The sequence below is a fragment of the Brachycentrus maculatus genome, unplaced genomic scaffold (assembly GCF_059751285.1).
Source record: "Brachycentrus maculatus isolate JH-2025_06_01 unplaced genomic scaffold, ASM5975128v1 h1tg000194l, whole genome shotgun sequence".
NCBI classification, from domain to species: domain Eukaryota; kingdom Metazoa; phylum Arthropoda; class Insecta; order Trichoptera; family Brachycentridae; genus Brachycentrus; species Brachycentrus maculatus.
In genome coordinates, this window is record NW_028280945.1 from 888,810 (window position 1) to 909,878 (window position 21,069).

Below are 21,069 nucleotides of genomic sequence, written 5' to 3' on the forward strand. Positions count from 1 at the left end.
ATATATATATATATATATATATATATATATATATATATATATATATATATATATATGTAATGTGATGCAATGAATAATTCAAATATTCATCGACCTTCAATAGGATTACTTTTGACCGTTACCGGGAATTGAAATTAAGGAAAATTAATGAGCATGAATATAAGCATCATTCTAGAACAGTGGTTCCCAAACTCTTTTACCTCTACCTTTATATATATATATATATATATATATATATATATATATATATATATATATATATATATATATATATTACCTCCCCCCCATATTCTTATTTAAAACTTACCCTGGGTGAAACCTACTGATTGTACCTGCTACACTGAAAGTCGGTATACATCGCTCGCTTACAATTATTTTTATAAATGTCCTATTGTCGAGTAATTGAAAAACAGTCCTTAAAACGTGTTTCGAAAGGTCTTTTTTTCCAATTTCACCCCGTTCGGTGTCTTACACCAGATTGAAAATAATAAAAATAGTGAGGAAGATTACCGTTCAAGAAATTCGTTTAAAAATAATGAGGAGCGAATGAATAACGAGAGAATGAGAACACAACGAAGACGGCCGAAAAAGACTTGGCACGATCAGATCAATCAGAATCTATAATCTGGTGATGTCAAATGTACATATGTGTAATCGGAGGGCTTATATGACTAGATGTATAAATGTGAAGGAGGAATGTATGTCAGGACATAAGATTGTGGCATTCCATCCCCTTTCTCTAACCCTGCGGGGAAACGGCGGGATGGAGTCATAGCAGTAGTTAATAATTTATATGTATAATGTTAACAAAAAATTATTTAAAAATTCCTAAAAATGTGTCAGAAATTTTCTTTGATGCATGCACGGACCCCTTGAATGATCCCGGGGACTCCTGGGGGTCCGTACGGACTGTTTTGGGAACCACTGTTCTAGAATATTATTATGAACATGCTCATACAGAGAACTGAGCCATTATTCTCAATAGCTCCGACCAAATTCAAAGGAATCCTAATGCCTAACAAATTGCTAACCGGACCTATTATGATCTCGTAGGCCAACTAATTCGAATTATTTTAACTAATTAATATCTGAACCGTCGGTGGAAACCACGACTCAATTCTCTTTGTTAAAGAAGTTAATACGGTTTGATTGATTCTCTAACAAGTCATTATAATAGGGTCGCTCCGAGGGTCACGATTAGCTTACAAAATTTAAATCGGGAACGAAACAGTTTTGATATTCGTTTCTTTGATTTACGATTAGTTTCGAACCTTTAATTTGTCTCCGGTCATTCATTTAAGATCATTTTATTTTTTCACATCTCATCGAAGATGAAGAAGAATATGGAAGCCTGGGCATTTACGGGGCTGACGGCCGTCAAAGGCTGGTTTAAGTGATCACTTTACACACGTGTAACATTCACCAATTCTACCCATTATTGACAACACACTACTCAAATTCTTGGAAGTTCTATGTAAATGAACCAATTTAGAAACCTTGTTTTTGAATCACTAGAACTTCACTAGAGACATCTATTGGTGAGATGAAAAGAAGCTTTTTTATTGATGAGATGTCAAAAAATAATATGAAAATACTCCTATAATTGGAGATAATCCAAATTTGTGAACAAGTATTTGGACGCACTCAAAATGTTTTATTAAAGATCAAATGTAATTGAATATTGCACTGATAATGACCATATTTACAGTAAAATATACTATAATATACATTCATATGTATACGAGTTATACAGAATTCAAAAAATTAAGTATTGAGTGCTTTCCATAGTTTATTTATTATTGTGTTAATAAAATTTGCCTTAGTCAAAGATTTTTTAAATAATTTATGTAAAACATTTGTATTTTTTAACTTAAAATGCTACGGATATCGCAAGATAAGACAAAAAACTATTTGATTAGCAAGATATTAAATTTTAAATAAAAATTAAAAATGTGTATGTATTGAAAAATTAAAATTAGGAAAATTTTCAACTATGTTAAAAACTTATATTAAAAGATATTAAGGAATTCCTCATGGTGCGACACATAGAAGTATACTAGTTTTTCATCTGTTAGGACGCTTTTCATAATATGAGTCGGTATAAATAAAATGCGACAATTTCCACTTACAAACAAAATGATTACGAATTGCTTTAAAAGAGATGTTTATCAAAATACATTTTTTTCAATAAATTGGGAAAAACAGGAATCAAATCATTTGCAATATACAATATAAGATATTTAACTACCATTATAAGAGTATATTACTGAAAACATCAAATTAGTTTTTAATAGACAAGAAAAGATATTTAGTTACCATTACAAGAGTATTCAACTGAGAACATCGAATTTGTTTACAATAAACGACATAAGATATTAAGTAACCATTCTTAGAATATTCAACCAAGAATAACGAATTAGTTCACCATAGATTATTAGAAAAAATAAGGTAGAGGAAAATCAATTGAGATGGTATGGGCACATAGGATAAGAGAACCTGACATTTGTATTGTGAATCAGGCGATCGCCATGGATCTTCCTCAAAAGACATGTAGAGGAAGACCAAAAAAATCATGAAAGCCATAGAAAGACAACATGATTTGAAGGCATGACCTAGGTGACGTTATATATGATAAAAGGACCTACAACCTGAGGACGAGGAGAGCTGACCCTAACAGTGGACAAAGACGATGATCTGGTATGGAGCAAGGAAGTAGTCAAAATTAGATATTTTAACTACTATTATAAGAGTATTCAACTACAAAAAGCCTTTGGAAATACTGTTGACGCTACATTATCGTCAATGAAAAATAAATTAAGACAGAATCCACAAGCACCTATCACCAAAAGTTTTCTGTGTAAAATCTTTACCATATACTTAGGAAAAAGGGGGATAAGTGACTTATTTCTACTTAATAATGCGTTATAAATTCTTCGAAAGTCTTGATTACAAAAGAAACCCTAATATTCCAGCCCTTGTGTTAGGCTAGAGAAGCAATGAAGTGAAAATATACACACGATAAGACATGAGATAATCCTTCTGTAATGGGTAACGACTTGGAAGCATATAGTAACACACACATATAGAAACACGTTTTAAGGACTGTTTTTCAATTACTCGACAATAGGACATTTATAAAAATAATTGTAAGCGAGCGATGTATACCGACTTTCAGTGTAGCAGGTACAATCAGTAGGTTTCACCCAGGGTAAGTTTTAAATAAGAATATGGGGGGGAGGTAAAAGAGTTTGGGAACCACTGTTCTAGAATGATGCTTATATTCATGCTCATTAATTTTCCTTAATTTCAATTCCCGGTAACGGTCAAAAGTAATCCTATTGAAGGTCGATGAATATTTGAATTATTCATTGCATCACATTACAATTGGAAAATTTCCAGTATTTTTGACTATGGTTTATTATGTATATATATATATATATATATATATATATATATATATATATATATATTTATATATATATATATATATATATATAAATATATATATATATAAATATATATATATATATATATATATATATATATATATATATATATATATATATATATATATATATATATATATATATATATAAATATATATATATATATATATATATATATATATATATATATATATATATATATATATATATATATATATATATATATATATATATATATATATATATATATATATATATATATATATATATATATATATAGTAAATTAAGGTTTGACGACTTTTTTTATGAAGAAACTTTTTTGCATTTTTTTTACATATTCGCAGTTATAAAACTCGATTTCAAATAAGAATATGTAAACACATTTATATTTTCTGTATCTTTAATGACTGAAAAATATATTTTTTGGACGAAAAAATTACAAATGGTATTTTCAGATCTGACAAGAAATGTACATATCTCGCCATATTTATTTTTATCGAGGGATAAAAAAAGTAAAGTAATTTCAAGGGGTTGTGATTCAGGGGTGAGTTCGAAGGCGCCCGAAGGGACACGTGGAGTTTCTGACCTCTCCGCAATGATTCTCTATCCGCGACCCCAACTTGTTCCTACATCCTACATTTATTCATAAGTGGTCCTTTGTGGCCGAAAGTTGAGACGGGAAATTTACATCCTCGAGTGCAGTGGCGGAGTTATGAGAAGAGTTACCCCTTTAATGCCCATTCTCAGGAGTTGGGCGGAAGATTCAGCATCCAGGGTTGGAACTTCGAAACGGGAGGATGATAAAAATTATTTGTGTGAAAACAAATAAAATGAATTGTGTGAAGGCCACTGATATGCATATCAAAACTAACTAAGTAACTGTCAAGAGAAAAATAAACGCCACATCACTCTGTATATGTCTTTGCAAACAATCTAAGTCTCTTCCACGTTCACGTATCTCCTCATCACCCACCGATTATTCCGACTTCTGACGTAAACAGCTTCATTCATTTCATTCAAACCCTTATCCGCACCCCAATGGTGCATTGGGCACTGCATCATATAAACGCAGTGTTATCTTGACCGTTAACACACGAAGGAAAGGTGATCAGCCCTACGCTTCCGGTACCAGTCCAAGGTAGTATTGAGTAAATATAAGAGTGAAAAAAATACTTATATTTATTTGACCCCCCCTGGGAATCGAACCCGGGACCTCCAGTACAGTAGCCGAGCGTACTGACCATTACACTACGGAGGCGGACAAACAATTTTAAGTATTTCAAATTCTTGATCATGCCAAGATTTCCTCGGTCGTCCTTGACTTCTATTTAGAAACTTTATTCGCCTCATAAATTTGTTTTGCTGTTCTTTCTTCACTCAAAAGATTCACATTCCCAAACCATCTCAAGACACCTTTATTAATTTTATCGATAATTTTTATCTCAGCCTTGAATCTCTCTGAATATCCCAATTCAAAGATCTTTCATGCGAGTAAAATCATCGTTTTGACGCTGGTTTGTCTCAGAGTATGCAGTCTACTTTCAACCCTTTTCGCCAAATCTATGCTTCATTTCCAAACATTAGGGTTAAAACCAGGACAGAGTTGTGTACTGCCAGAATATGAATGTACGTAAATGTACATACATTTTTTAGAATTTGGAAATCTACGAGTAGAATCCTTTACAAGTGACATGTTGATTCGTGATAAATAAAGACGTTACCATAAAAAATTGTATTTCAAATTTGATTAATGACTTATTTATTTGAGATGAATGAAGACGTTACCTTAAAGAGTGTATTTAAAATTTGTTAGTTGGATCACTCTTTCCCTTTTTTTATTTTAACTTCCAGTGTAAATAGACTGGCACTGACTGGTAGACAGTTAAAAAAAAGAATATTTAAAGTAATTGAAAAATATATTTCATGCATCTTGCATTCATGAGGGACAATATTTCATGTTTTCCTTAGTATTGAAAATAGTGAAAATCACTGTATACAGAAAGGTTTTTTGTCTCTCAAATCAATTCTTATTTTAACATGAGAAAAAAATACACACATGCATTTAAGTATGTATAAAAAATAATGACATATCCATTTTTCTGCCTTGTAAACTTTTTTATCGTTTCTTATAATTTCGATCAAATAAAACCTTATGACAAATATATTTCGGTGGTTAAGACAAATCCCCCCCATTTGATTTTCATCAGTGCTTCGGGGTATTGAGCAAATCTGGAATAGGTACTTCTTACAATACCCTTGTTGGGGTAGTATATTTATATTTTCCTATTTAGAGAAACAAAGGAAAATGAAATGTTATATTTACAGATAGATCAATATGTCTTAACATTAGACCGGCGATTCTCAAAGTATTTTTGGGGAAGGACCTCTTTTCAAATGCTAAATATTTTAAAGAGCCCTGAATAAGGTTAAAAAATGTTAATTATTTAATAAGGTTAAAAAATGTTAATTATTTAATAATGATCATTCCATGAACATTAAAACGGTACAGGGACAAATCGCTCACTCCTTTCAAGAACGTCATAAATCAAAAATCGTCAACTTTCAGTTGTGCATGTTTTCCGAAAGCCCAAAAAATGTACTATATCCCAGCAAAAGAGGCATATTTTTAACTTAATATTTACCCGCTACAGGGCAGAATGTGTTGTTTTTGCATTTTGAAGAAAAGGCGTTGTTTAATTATTTTTTTATATACTATTTTTTTTTTCAAATGGTGAAAAAATAATCAGGTTTTACCTAAAAAGATCTGTTGCACAGTAAAAAATTAAATTTTTTCTTCTTGATATTTATTTTCAATCCATTGTATTATATTTTTAAACTTTAAAAACGTTCTCCTGAAAAGTCAAGTTTTTTTGATTTATGACGTTCTTGAAAGGAGTCAGCGAAATATGCTTACCTTTATATATTTTTTTATAACGATAAATTTCTCAAATATTTTAAGGATTTAATAGTTCATGAACATAGTAGTAGAAAAAATATAATAAGACTGCCATTTTTGTGTCGTAAAATTGTAAAATGTTCAAGGGTTTGAAAATGTATGATGAGATGCCTAAATTTATGAAGAATGAAAAGAGTCTGATTTAAAAAAATATATTTTATTTACGGTAAGAAGAAAGTTAAATTGGTAAATATAATTAAGCTAACTTACTAACTAACTGACCATCACGCCGCTTCCTCGCAGGGGTAGGCAGAGAGAATAGAGCGCCACACCACTCTGTCCTTGCAAACATTCTTCGCCTCTTCCACGTTCATGCATCTCCTCATACATACCCGCCGATTGTTACGACTCCTAACCTGACAACTTTCAAATATTTGGCATACCTGATCGTGCCATGTTTTCTCGGTCTTATAATTAAGCTAACTAAAGAAATAAAAAAATACACTTGTGACTTCTATAGAAGTATACAACACATAATGACACAATTCAAAAAATAACTTTTGGATTGATTTTGCTGTTAATCGCAGAAAAGCTCTGGCAGAGGCCTTACGGAGCCCCAGGTATCCGCGGAACACATTTTGAGAACCGCTGAATTATTCTATGTCCATAAGCATGTTACTTACTAGCATCCGAAATGAATATTGTTTTTTTGTATTTGCCTTCGAGGTCTCACATTCGGTTTATGATATCTGGCATATTAAAATAAATAGAAAATTTTACCATAAGTTAAACCCAATATTTTTTATATATGTTTTATATTTTGTGTAAAAAAAATGAATATAAGATCATCGTTAACGTAAGAGAATGAATAAATTTATTAGCTTACAGATATATCGCTCACTCCTTTCAATAACGTCATAAATCAAAAATCGTCAATTTTCAGTTGTGCATGTTTTCGGAGTGCCCAGAAAATTTACTATATCCCAGCAAAAGCGGCATATTTTTAATATAATATTTACCCGCTACAGGGCAGAAAGTGTTGTTTTTGCATTTTGAAGAAAAGGTATTGTTTAGTTATTTTTTTCAATAAAATAAATATTTTTCTAATGGAGAAAAAACCTTCAGGTTTTACCTAAAAAGATCTGTTGCACAGTAAAAAGTTCAATAAGTGGCTTGATATTTATTTTTGATACATTGTATTAATTTTTAAACTTTAAAAACGTTCTCCTGAAAAATGACGTTTTTTGATTTATGACGTTCTTGAAAGGAGTGAGCGATATGTCTATCCTCCATTTGTTCCTCATAAAGCAGTATACTCTTTCACTCTAATTTCCTTCACCAACGTCATCTTTACCCTATAAAATATGAATACATTTATGCATATTGGCTTATCACCTTCCCTTCGTGTGTTAACGATTAAAAGAAAACTGTTTTTATATCATGCAGCGCCCTATGCACCATCGGGTGCGGATAAGGGTTGTATGTATGCATATGTGTGTGTATACAATTCATATCGTTGTTACGAGTATCTTTTTAAATTTCTCTTCCACGGACATCAGTAATTTTATCGCTTTATTACTTTTTACGCGTATTTTTGGTGCATATCATAAAGTTTATAAATCTCTTTGTAATCTGTTATAAGATAATTTATTTGAGATGAGAAGCTGAAAATGGTTTTGCATAATAGACCAGAATGGCAGAAGTGGTGTCATTTGTTGCTGCAGGCCTCAATCCTAAGGATTGAGACCACAGAAAAAGAAACATAATTTATTTTAGTTTATTTTCATATTATTTTTTGACATCTCATCAAAGATGAAGAAGAATATAGAAGTCTGGGCATTGACGACCGTCATAAGCTGGTTTAAGTGATCACTTTACACACATGTAACATTCACCAATTCTACCAATTATTGACAATCACACTACTCAAATTATTGGAAGTTCTATATATATGAACCATAATTCTTGAATCACTAGAACTCCACTAGAGACATCTATTGGTTAGATGAAAAGAAACTTTTTATTGAGCAGAAACTCTTTTATTAGTATGTGAGGTCCGAATCCTGGATTATAATCACACACTTCGCTCACTCCCTTCAAGAACGTCATAAATAAATAAAAAAACTTGATAAAAATATAATACAATGTTTTAAAAATAAATATCAAGCCACTTGTTGATCTTTTTACCATGCAACAGATCTTTTTAGGTAAAACCTGAAGGTTTTTCTCAATTTGAAAAATATTTAATATAGTTAAAAAAATAAGTAAACAATACCTTTTCTTCAAAATGCTAAAACAACACTTTCTGCCCTGTAGCGGGTAAATATTAAGTTAAACATATGCTTCTTTTGCTGGGAAATAGTAAATTTTCTGGGCATTCCGAAAACATGCACAACTGAAAATTGACGATTTTTGATTTATGACGTTCTTGAAAGGAGTTAGCGACATGAGAAACGCCAGAAAATATCATTTATATTTTTTTATTTAAGCTTATAATTTGACCAGATAATTTATTTAAAACATTTTGAGTGAGTCCAAATACTCGTTCACAAAATCTGGATTATCTCCCGTAATTGGAACTGATCCAGATTTTGTAAACAAGTATTTGGACACACTCAAAATGTTGTAAATAAGTTCATCAATCAATCACTTTTTCAATCAATTTACTTAAAAAAATGTGTTTTAATATTAAACTAACTAACTAACTAACCATCACGCCGCTTCCCCGCAGGGGTAGGCAGAGAGAATAGAGCGCCACACCACTCTGTCCTTGCAAACATTCTTCGCCTCTTCCACGTTCATGCATCTCCTCATACATACCCGCCGATTGTTACGACTCCTAACCTGACCACTTTCAAGTATTTGGCATACCTGATCGTGCCATGTTTTTCTCGGTCTTCCTCTGCTTCTTTTCCCGCTAACATTCGCCTCATAAATTTGTTTTACCGTTCTTTCCTCACTCATTCGTTCTACATGTCCAAACCATCTCAACACACCTTTCTTAATTTTATCGATAATGCTTATCTCAGCTTTGCATTCTTTCCTTATTTCACTATTCGCACATCTATCATACATCGTTTTGTTACACATTCTTCTGAGAGATCGCATTTCGACTGCATTCAGTCTACTTTCATCCTTCTTTTGCCAACTCCATGTTTCACTTCCATACATTAGAGTTGGAACCAGTACTCCGTTGTGCACTGCCAGTTTAGCTTCCGCTGATAGGTTTTTATTTGCTATAACTGATTTCAGTGCACCGTTCACTTTGTTCCCAGCATTCACTCTCCTTTCTATATCTTTATCAATCTTTCCATCCCTAGAAAACATACTACCTAAATACACGAAATCATCTACCTGTTCCATAATATAATCATTAAATAACTTACTTTGAATGGGCCCAGTTCGCTAACTGCGCAGGTGAGGACCACCAGCCTGCCCACGGCAGCTGTGACGTTGGCGATGGGTCCAGTGAAATCAGGACTTCGGTCCTCGGAAGGACCTGAACTGGGCCCTAGGATAGTTGGCCCTGGCACTGCAGACGGCATAGCAGTAGATCCTTGCATTTCCACTACTGAAAAAAAAACGAAATCATGAATCTAAAACTAAAGACATTCATATATTTTTTTTGACATCTCATCAAAGATGAAGAAGAATATGGGTGTATGGGCATTTACGGGGCTGACGACCGTCCTAGGCTGGTTTAAGTGATCACTTTTCTATGTCACAAATTCAATAAATATGAACCAATTTTTGAAACATTATTATTGAATAGAACTTCACTAGAGACATCTATTTAGTGAGATGAAAAGAAGTTTTTTGTAAGCAGAAACTCTTTAATTAGTATGTGGGGTCCGAATCCTGGATTATTATCATACGCACGAGAAACGCCAGATAATATCATTTTCATTTTTATTATTTAACGAATTGTAAAGTGATCACTTAAACCAGCCTATGACAGTCGTCAGCCCCGTAAATACCCAGATTTCCATATTCTTCTTCATCTTTGATGAGATGTCAAAAAATAATATGAAAATAACTTCTGTTATTGGAGATAATCCAGATTTTGTGAAGAAGCATTTAGACACACTCAAAATGTTGTAACTAAAGACATTCGTTTGAAAATGCCAGGCGAAACAATTGTCACAAAATAATGCAAATTGTGCCATGTTCTCTCCGATTCCGCGGCTTCACATGTTAGCTAATGTTTTTGATAGTATGGACTTTTGTATTATATTGTTATCCACCTTGAAGTCTGTACTTTCTCAGCATTTCTTCTCCATGTTATAATGGATAAATTTAAACGTTGTGTTTCACTCTCTCTCGCTGCTCGCTGTTAGTGTGTGAAGGAGACATATATTTATCAGTGCTTACTATTTGTTATTTTATTATTATTTTATGTTAAAGACTTTTTGTTTCTCTATTAGTATATTCAAATGTGTATTATTATATTAGATACTAGATATATGTTTTATGTTAAAGGCTTAACCGTTCAATATATAAATAAAATTTATTTTTTCGTGTTTTTTAAACAACAAAATACAACTATTGTAGTTGTCTCTAAAAAAATAGTGTTTTATTTAACATTTAATACATACATTAAAATGAGTTCTACAAACTAAACGTCTAATCTATAAATAATCTAAAATTACACATGTTAAGTTTTTGAACTGGTTTTTTATTTAGTTCAAGCAATGCTTTTAAATATCTTATACACAAATTCATTATTTTACATTGTTTCTTGACATCTCAACAAAGATAAAGAAGAATATGGAAGTCTGGGCATTTACAGGTATTACTACCGCCATAGGCTTGGTTAAGTTATCGATGATTGACAGCTAGGAATCTACATTGCAATAGGCTAATCCCTCATAAAAATAGGCCATAATGCCTACACAAAGAAGATGAAAAAGAAGAAGAAAAAGATGATATTTAATTTATTTTTTCTCGAAGCTCTCTTTTTCTTGAAGTTTTTACGTTAACCCATGATTTTTATAAAAAAAATATTTATTACCTTGGTGTTAATATTCTTGACGTTTTGCTCGATTTGAGACATAAAAGCAGTCATTTTGCTATTCAGCTATTTTATCTAAACAAAATATTTGCAAGATATTACCCTTTATTACACAGATATTTAGGTTTCCTTACTTCTTGAGTGAGATAGCTGACCTTTTTCAATTGTTTTATCATAAAGCTTACGGAAAGATGAATTTCAGTAATGGCACTATTTATCCTCCTTTTATCGTATTTATATACCTACATATATATCATAAATTCGTCGTTTTCACTTCCGATCGAGTAATCGTATTTCTATCTTCAAGTTTTTGTTCAAGATTTTTGTCAATTTCACAAAGAATATTACTGTATATATGAGAAGTAAAAAATTGTTTCATAGCTGATTTCTCGGAAATTAATAAGACAGTTTTGTTCGAAAAGATCTCTTCATATGTAACAACGTATGTAAGTAATATAGTAATAATCCTGGAATATGATTTGTTAAGCGGTTCTACAAATACGAAGTTTATCAAGTAATGTAAAAAATACTGATATATGTTAAAGATCAAAGCAATATTGTAGTTTATATTCCATTGCAAAGATTTTTTTAAAGACGTTTGAAAAATATAAAAAGGAACATACATATTATATTTTATTCTACCCCGGGATACTACTTTTTGTCTGTAAGGCAGTCGAAGATCATGTAAAAAATACATGTTTTTATGTAAGAAATAAATAATATTTTTAAATGTTAAAAAAATCATATTTTTATGTTAGAAAGTACGTATTTGAAAACGTAGTTTGTTTTCCAAGTAATTCAAAAAACATTTCACGTGTCAAAAAATACAAGTAGGTACTTATTATAGATTTAATAGAAATTATTGAAAATATTTCTTTGTGAATTCTCTTATAATCCGAAGAATACTAGTTATTTAAAAAAATACAATGATAAATTTGTGCTTAGTACCGTTAATATCGTAATTGAATTAAATGTATCAAAAATGTATATAAAAGAAAACAATCATGTTTAATCGTTAAATAATACTTTTGCATTAATACTGCAAAAATCCAATGCACATGAAATTCTCGAAACTAGTCATGTTTACATTAGTATGTAATCTCAAATGTGGTCTTATACAAATGTTTAATTTTTATATTTTAGTCATCATATTCCACAAAATGTTGCATTAACACTGCATAAATCCAATGCAGATTCTTCTCTATCGTAGGTAATGGAAGATTAGTTAAAAAAATTATGTTTGCGCAGCTTCGAATCGACGTAAGTCGGGGTATCGCTTAATATAAATAAATAAAAGGAAACACACTGATTGCGTACACAAGCGTACGTGGCGGTCCGTTCATTATCCCGACACCATTTGACAAAGTGCCCCGAATTCGCAGGGCAAAAGTATCCATTCATGTTTAATTATGCCCCATTGTGGACCGGGCCGTGTGTTCGTTAGTTGGCCACCGAATAAACAGAGCCATACCGTAATAAGGGTGCAAATACGTAATCTAATAAATGCAGAATAGAAACTGGAATACAAACGCGTATTGGGACAGGCGACCGCAAATACGGGCTAATTCGCGCCCTGTCATAAATACACTTATTAAGCTGGATATTGGTGAACTGCCGGACGCTGCTCGCGGTCCAAATTGTTTTCTACCAAGCTCTTTAGTTTGGTTAATAGTTAATGTATATTGCGAATCGAATGTAGTAATACGTGTTTCAAATCCGGCAGTAAACATAATAATGTTTACTGTTGAATTCCGAGTAATTAATTCCTGATAAATACCTTTCATTTACAAAGGTGTTGGAGCTGAATTGAATTATTCTGATTCATTGTCATTCAAATACTGGAATGTTTTATTAATTTTAATACATAACAAAATAAGCATTCAAATATTAAAATATATTAAATTCATTCACTCTTCATTTTAATTTCAAAACACTGTTATTTTCATCGTTTTCATTTTTTCAGTATGTTTTAAATAATGCATATATGAAGAGTATAAACATTAGAGGGTAGAACTCGGCTTCATGGTTTGGAATGAAGAAAAATATCTCAACAATTTAAATACAATTTTCATGTGTGTTATTTAAAATAACTTATACTAATTGTACGCAACATTTTAAATTGTATATAAATAAATAATAGATGAAAAATTCTTTTCTATGATTGATGAATATGTACGTAAACAATGATTTTTCATAAACATTGGATGTGAATAAATAAAAAATAGGTACATAAATAAAAAAATTCATAAGACGCTCGTGTAAGACAACTTTTGAATTAATTGATACAAAAACTAGTTTTTAGAATAACATATGTAAATCATTCAATTTTTCAATTCACCCCTTATCCGCACCCCAATGGTGTATAGGACACTGCATTATATGAACCCAATGTTATCTTGATTGTTAACACACAAAGAAAAAGTGATCAGCCCTCCGCTTCAGGTACCAGTCCAGGATAATATTGAAAAAATATAAGAATGAAAAAATCACTTATTTTTATTTGACCGCCCCTGGGAATCAAACCCGGGACCTCCAGAACGGTAGCCGAGCGTGCTGACCATTACACTACGGAAGCGGACAAAACATGTAAATCATTAATGTGTGAAAATACAAACAGGAAATCGAAACTATTTATGTTTATATTAATCAAACAAAAGATTTGTTTTTCTAATCCAACCGTTTTTTACTGTTACTTTTCTTAATTATAATTATATTTATTCGAATATTTTTTCTCAAAAAGTTAATTCTAATTCGATAAATAATACAATGGTATTTTATTATAAATATTTATCGAGTTATGTTTTCGATACAAGTACTAAAAATTGTGTTGTTTTACTTTTTGTGTCTTTCTTCTCACTTTTAATTTGTTCATTTAATTCTACAAGGTAATACCCATTTTTATTCTAAAAGCCCTTCGGGCGGTCATCGTTTGTGTGAAGGTAAAACTCATTACTCAACTTCAAGTTTGACCGTGTTTGTAATAATTTGCTCAAAATTGTACTTTTCAAATTATACAACGTTTATATATTTTATGTTATTTTTCTTTCTAATTGAATATTACATATGTTGTATAATTGTTACGAAGGATAATTTAAATCCTTTATTGCACATAATTTTTTTTTTAAATATAAACAAAAAAATAGAAAACAGATGAACGATAACATCAAATTAGTTCAAAGACAACAAAAATCCATATGTTGCCGCTTCTCCGCAAGGGTACGCAGAGAGAATAGAATATCACACAACACTTCCACATTCATGCATCGCCATATACACACTCGCCGTTTATTCCAACTCCTAATATGACTATTTTCAAGTAATTAAAATACTCGATAAAGCCACGCTTAGTCGGTCTTCCTCTGATCCTATTCCAGCTACATTCACCTCACAAATTTGTTTCACTGATTTTTCTTCACTCAATTCTTCCAAATGTCTAAAACATCTCAACATATCTTTCTTAATTATATCGATAGTACATAACTCAGCCTTGCTTTCCTTCTTTATTTCATCATTCGCATATCTATCACACATCGTTTTGTCTCATATTTTTCTTAAATATCCCATTTCGACTGAATTCATTATATTTCGTCATTCTTATGTCAACTCTATACTTCACTTTCATATACTAGCTGCTCAGAATCCAGCGTAAGAGCACCAAGAAGAAGGCGCAGTAACATGTCAACTCCACTTTTCTCCTCCTCAGACGTTTCGTTTACTATTTTTTTTATTATATACCATTATTATTAGTGTAATGTCCATTATCATTATGTCCGCCTCCGTAGTGTAATGGTCAGCACGCTCGGCTACCGTTCTGGAGGTCCCGGGTTCGATTCCCAAGGGGGGGGTAAAATAAATATAAGTGATTTTTTCACTGTCATATTAATTCAATATTACCCTGGACTGGTACCTGAAGCGGAGGGCTGATCACCTTTCCTTCATGTGTAAACGATCAAAATAACACTGCGTTTATATGACGCAGTGCCCTATGCACCATTGGGGTGCAGATAAAGGTTTAATAACTATCATTATTATTTTAATATCATAATTCACCTTTGTGTAAGCGCCCTTGGAGTGGTATTTTTCAAAAATGGTGCTTTATAATTTTTCAAAATTTCTTATAAATCATAGTGACAAGGAGTGAAACTAAAATTGAATAAAATTTATATTTGAAGCACTAACTTTGTGATTTTTCATTTTATAATTAAAATGTAACTTTGTTTTAAAATCACTAGAAATATTTTATTATATCTTAATTATAATATCTACCGGTTTCGAAACTAACCGCTCTTTATCAAGACTGATTAATACGTAGTATTAATCAGTCTTGAAAAATAAGCGGCTAACTTCGAAACCGACAGACATTTTAATAAAGTTATAATTAAATATTTATAATGATTTAATAACAAAGTTACATTTAAATTATATTATTAAATTGAATAAATAACAAATTGAATAATAAAAAATCTAGGTAAGCTTATCATATCATACGAGAATACAAATAAAAATAAATAATGATACATTGCTTGTGAAGGTACGCCATAAGGTACATAAGTTTTAAAAATGCTTTTGCTAAAATGCTGAATATTTTTTTAAATAACTCAAAAGAGATCCTTTATAGTCAGTCTATTACCAACATGAAGTATAAAGAAGAAAGTCCTGCGATGACATTTAACAAGATATGACCCATTAAAGGGTCGGTGTCCTTAAAGCTCAAAGGTAAAAGGTTGGGTTTCCAGGATTTTTATGGAAATGAGCAATAGAGTACGTGGTTTTTAGATAAATTATTTTATTCTTCTTCGAACCGTACTCCGGATTCAATATAAGATATTTTTTTAATTGAGTTTTATATTTTTAATATAAAAAGCTGTTTTTTAAAATTTTGTTCATTATATATACACAAAGATAAATAATAGTAATAAAAACTTAATGGTGATAATAAAATAACTACGAGTTGGAAAAAGAAGGATAAAAGCAGTCGAAATGCGATTTCTTAGATAAATGTGTGTCAAAACGATATACTGTATGTTAGATGTTCGAATGGTGAGATATAAGATATAAGATATGCAAGACAAGATAAGCATTATCGATAAAGAAAGGTGTGTTTAGATGGTTTGGGCATGTGAATTAAATGAAAGAAGAAAAAAAGTAAAATAAATTTATGAAGGAATATCATTGGTAATTGAAACAGACAAAGGAGGAAATCATGGCGTGATCAAGTTATTCAAATACTTTAGCGTGGTCAAATTAAGAGTCAGAATAATTGGTGTCTATGATTGAGGAGATGCATGAATGTGGAAAAGGTGAAAATTGTTAGAAAAATACAGATTGCTGTGGCGTTTTTTCTCTCTGCCTACCCCTGAAGTGAGGCGGCATGATGGATAGTTAGTTTTAATGTAACGTCATTCCTTTCAATACAGTTCGTACATCCAAATTCTGTGATTTATAATACTGTGGGTATAAACTGACTGATATTCAAATTGATCACAGTTAATACGAGTAGTAGTCGAGATGTGGACATGATTTCAAATTTACACGTGAGGTCGAATATGGCGAATCGTATCTTGGCTTATTAATGTTGTACGAAGCTGGATTAACAGCTGCTGTACGCTGTCCCCATGTAGGCTAATATACAACATACACGGATCTATGGCGTCAGTTGTTGGCTTGCTACACGTAGGTTACGTATAACCCATAACTGATGCATGTGTGGTAGATATATACGGCTGTCGATCCTGTCATGACAAAATATCGTAGCCGAAGATTCTAAATTATCCGAAGATTCGAAATTAATCTATCCAGATTTACACATTTTTAGCCAATATTGTACGGATATTTAAATATTTTAAGTTTATTTTCCATCAATAAGGAAAATGTTTTCATCCAAATTTGCAAATTTTTGTGTAACATTGTTCGGAAATTTAAATATTTTTTTGTTTAATTATTCTAAATTTTAATTGCATCAAGAAACAAAATAATTCCATCCAGATTTTTTTAAATTGAGTTCCATCAATAAACAAAACGGATTCATCCAGTTTTGTGATTTTTCGGGTAATATTGCTCGGAAATTCAAACATCTGATTGTTAAAATATTCTAAATCAATATTTCAATGATAAACGAAGTGTTTTCATCCAAATTTGAATGTTTTTTAGTTATTGTAAATAATGACTCTTAATGGAGATAATCCAGATTTGTAAACAAATATTTGGAAGCACTCAAATTGCTGTAAATATACCATTTTGTGTAGAAGACACATGCAGTAAAGGTTCATTACGAGCAATATGGTCATACCGTGCACGATAATAACTCTCGCTTGTTTCCGTGGCTTTTTCGAGAAATTACGATCTCCCTCGCACATATTTCTGTCGAGTCACCGGTGCCAAATGGAGATCTGCTGTAAACGGGCTGATGCATTACCAACCGCTGCACTGGTTGCAAGGAGCTTGACAGGGGTTCAATGAAGTAAGCTTCATGGACCCGGGGCAAAGTATGACACTTTCCATGACTTGTCAACTCACAAAAGAAAAAATATTATTTTCACTCATAAAGTATTCATTATTCTAATAATTTATGTTTCAAGCACTAACTTTGTGATTTTCAATTTTATAATAAAAATGTAACATTGTTTTCAAGTCCCTACAAATATTATATTATTGTATAACAAAATTATAATGTCTAACGGTTAAATTAATAGCTTCTTTATCAAGACTAATTAATTTTATTAATCAGTCCTGATAAAGTAGTGGTTAGCTTTGAAACCGGTAGGCATTATGATTACGTTATAATAAAATATTTACAGTGATTTTAAAACAAAGTTACATTTTAATTATAATATGGAAAATCACAAATAAAGTGCTTCAAATAGGAAATAAATTGTGATATACTCGTATATTTGAACATCAATTGAGTATAATACTTTTATGACAGCATAATTTATATATTTAGTATACGATTGTTTTAACAGGAATTTGAGAATAATTGTGAATTCTTCGCTTTTCCCTTACAAGATATTGGAGGAGCCAATCAAAGAATGCAGGGGTGGGGTGTGGATGGGATTTATATTTATTTAATTACATTTATTATTCATTTTAATAAAGGAAAAAAATCCAAGAACTGTAATAAAACTTGAGATGAAATATGAAGGTCATAGCATTTACACAACCTACAGTTTGTCATAGTCTGTTTAACTGATTGGTTAATACTGTAAGATATTTTACTTAGTATCCATGATTGTATCATAATCCATGATTTTATCCAATTGTTCTATTCAATATTTAGATTTTTTTATACGTACATGTATTTATTTAAAAATAAATCTTTTTATTGCATTAATACTAGGTTTGGAGTTTTCATATGATTTTTATGAAGCACATACACACACGCACGCACGCACGCACGCACAAATATTATAAAAACAACCCTGAACACAAAACTCAGTCAAGCCGCGTGTCTCATTCGTATCTATTGCCCTTGAAATAGACGCATTTAAAGAGTGTACGTAGTTTCCTCAAGACGTAATTTTTTAAAAACTCCAACCCTGAACTTAAATTGAAAAACGTTTTTTCTTATCTTAAATTCGAGGAACAAAATTGTTTTATCCATTTTTTATTTATATTTGTTTATTAAGTTAAATAAATATTTTTCTTGTTGTAGTATTTTTCATGAAATTCATTTTAATATCTTAAGTTTTATGTATGATATTTGCTATACATAAAAAAGGTTTCATTTTATAAATAAAGAAAAAATCTAAATCAAAATAAAACTATTTTTCAGTATTACTCAATATAAACCGCACTGTGTTTTTATTGTTTTATATTCAATTAAAAAAGGTTCTTGTGCCGTATAACTGAATAAAAAAAATCCTTCTATTTATTTTCGATTAACATTATAAAAGTGCTATCTCGGTTTTTTTGGGAAATATTAACGCATTATTTACTAACCATCCATCACACTGAAAACATGTGGAAATGAAAATAATAATTTAAACCGGAAAAATGTACTTAGTTTTCAACGCTCAGTAAATTAATTACCATACATTTTGTTCGCAAAAATATTTCAAATTACTTAACACCCCAATTAACACAACACAATGGCATTTTCGACGTAATGTTATGAATGACAATTCATGTGGAATACGGAGCTTAAATTTAAACGTAAATAACGGCTTGTTGCTGCGTTAATTACCTACTTTAATAAATAATGTATTCTGTATATTATAATAATTATGTAAACGAAAATGAACAGCTTTTTTATCTAAAAAAACAAGCTTTTTTTATCAGATGACAATGTTCGTTCTCAATATTGATAGTATCGATAAAATTCCTTGACACAAAATACAACCTTTATCTACGATCTCTTTACGTGAAACGTTCGCGTATCACAGTGAAGTTAGTTCTGGTGATGTTTATTTATTTAACTATATTATTTAGAATTTTTTGTTAACTGAGTATTTAAGTTAAATGAGTATTTTTTTCATTGTAAAGACTTAAAATTTATGTATTGTATATGACCCCTTTAAGTAAAATTTATAACACATTTACCGTGATAAATCACATAATTATAATATTAATTAATAAAATCAGTTTTAAACCCTGTTTATACCCAGTTTAAAATGGACTGTAAGAGTCAATAAGAATTGAATTATATATATTAATAAAGAGTTATGTAAAAAATATTATTCTATAAGAGAAAAGAGAAGAAAGAAATGTTTTTTTTTTTATATATTTGATTTTGAATAGATATTTTTAGAAATTATTAAAAAAAATATATTGTTTTACTTTTGGTATAATTTTCTTTTTAACATATAACTCTGATGATGAACTCTGCATGACACCTGAAACGCCAAATTAAAGTACCGATACATAAGGGCATAATATTCTAAAAAACTAACAAAATAAATGGTTGTGAAAATGTAATAAGTGTACATTAAAAAAAAAATAAAAAGCGAAAACTTTATTTTCAACCGCTTTATTTTTAAACACACAGTTCTTGTTATATTAATAAGTACATTCGCTTATAACTATTATTGCTCGAAAAAACTCTGGTAAAAATAAAAATTTCGAAACAAATTAATATGTTGAAACTTACACAAACGAGTTACTCTGATTCGGCGGAGGCTAATTTTCTGGAAAAGGAATTTGCCACAGGATTTGATGGGGTTTCCACCCCAAACAAAAAAGGTTTCTCAATTTAAAAATCCCATACGCCACGCACCGTGTATGTAATTTTGCGACAAAAAATTCGCCGACAAAAAAATATTGTGTGCGGTGGCTCACAATTCACAACCCTTAGATTTTAAAATCAGCGATACATATATTATTGCACGAGAAATTTATGTACAAGCTTGTACGAGTTTGTTACTCCAAGTAATGATATTCAACTTAAAATTTTAATCTAATAGTTCCTCTTCAATTTTCTTTCTCAAATAACACGAATTATATCCACCCTGAGGTCCTTTACTCTTTTCATCTGTATAAAATATTAAAAAAAATATTTACTGCTAAATACTATTAAAAGGAATGTAGAATACTGTTTTCAAATAATCATTAATCAAGTTAACAGTATATCAATTGACTGCAGTGTCTGCACATTCACGTACATATGCACAAAGTTTTCATAACATATACTTATGAGGAATTATTTAATTATCTTTATTACTGTCAATCAATTTGTATATTTTTATATGTATAACCTGCATAATCTTCTTATAAATAAATA

At 30.7% G+C, this 21,069-nt stretch overlaps 1 protein-coding gene across 1 annotated transcript in view; it reads right to left on the reverse strand.

The window, feature by feature from the left end:
• Positions 1–21,069, reverse strand: part of LOC148307710 (lachesin-like) — a 275,466-nt gene that overhangs the window by 181,916 nt on the left and 72,481 nt on the right. Inside the window, exon 3 of the mRNA XM_088262956.1 lies at positions 9,730–9,914. Coding sequence (XP_088119082.1) covers positions 9,730–9,914 — 185 coding nt within the window. The remainder of the gene's footprint in view (positions 1–9,729; positions 9,915–21,069) is intronic.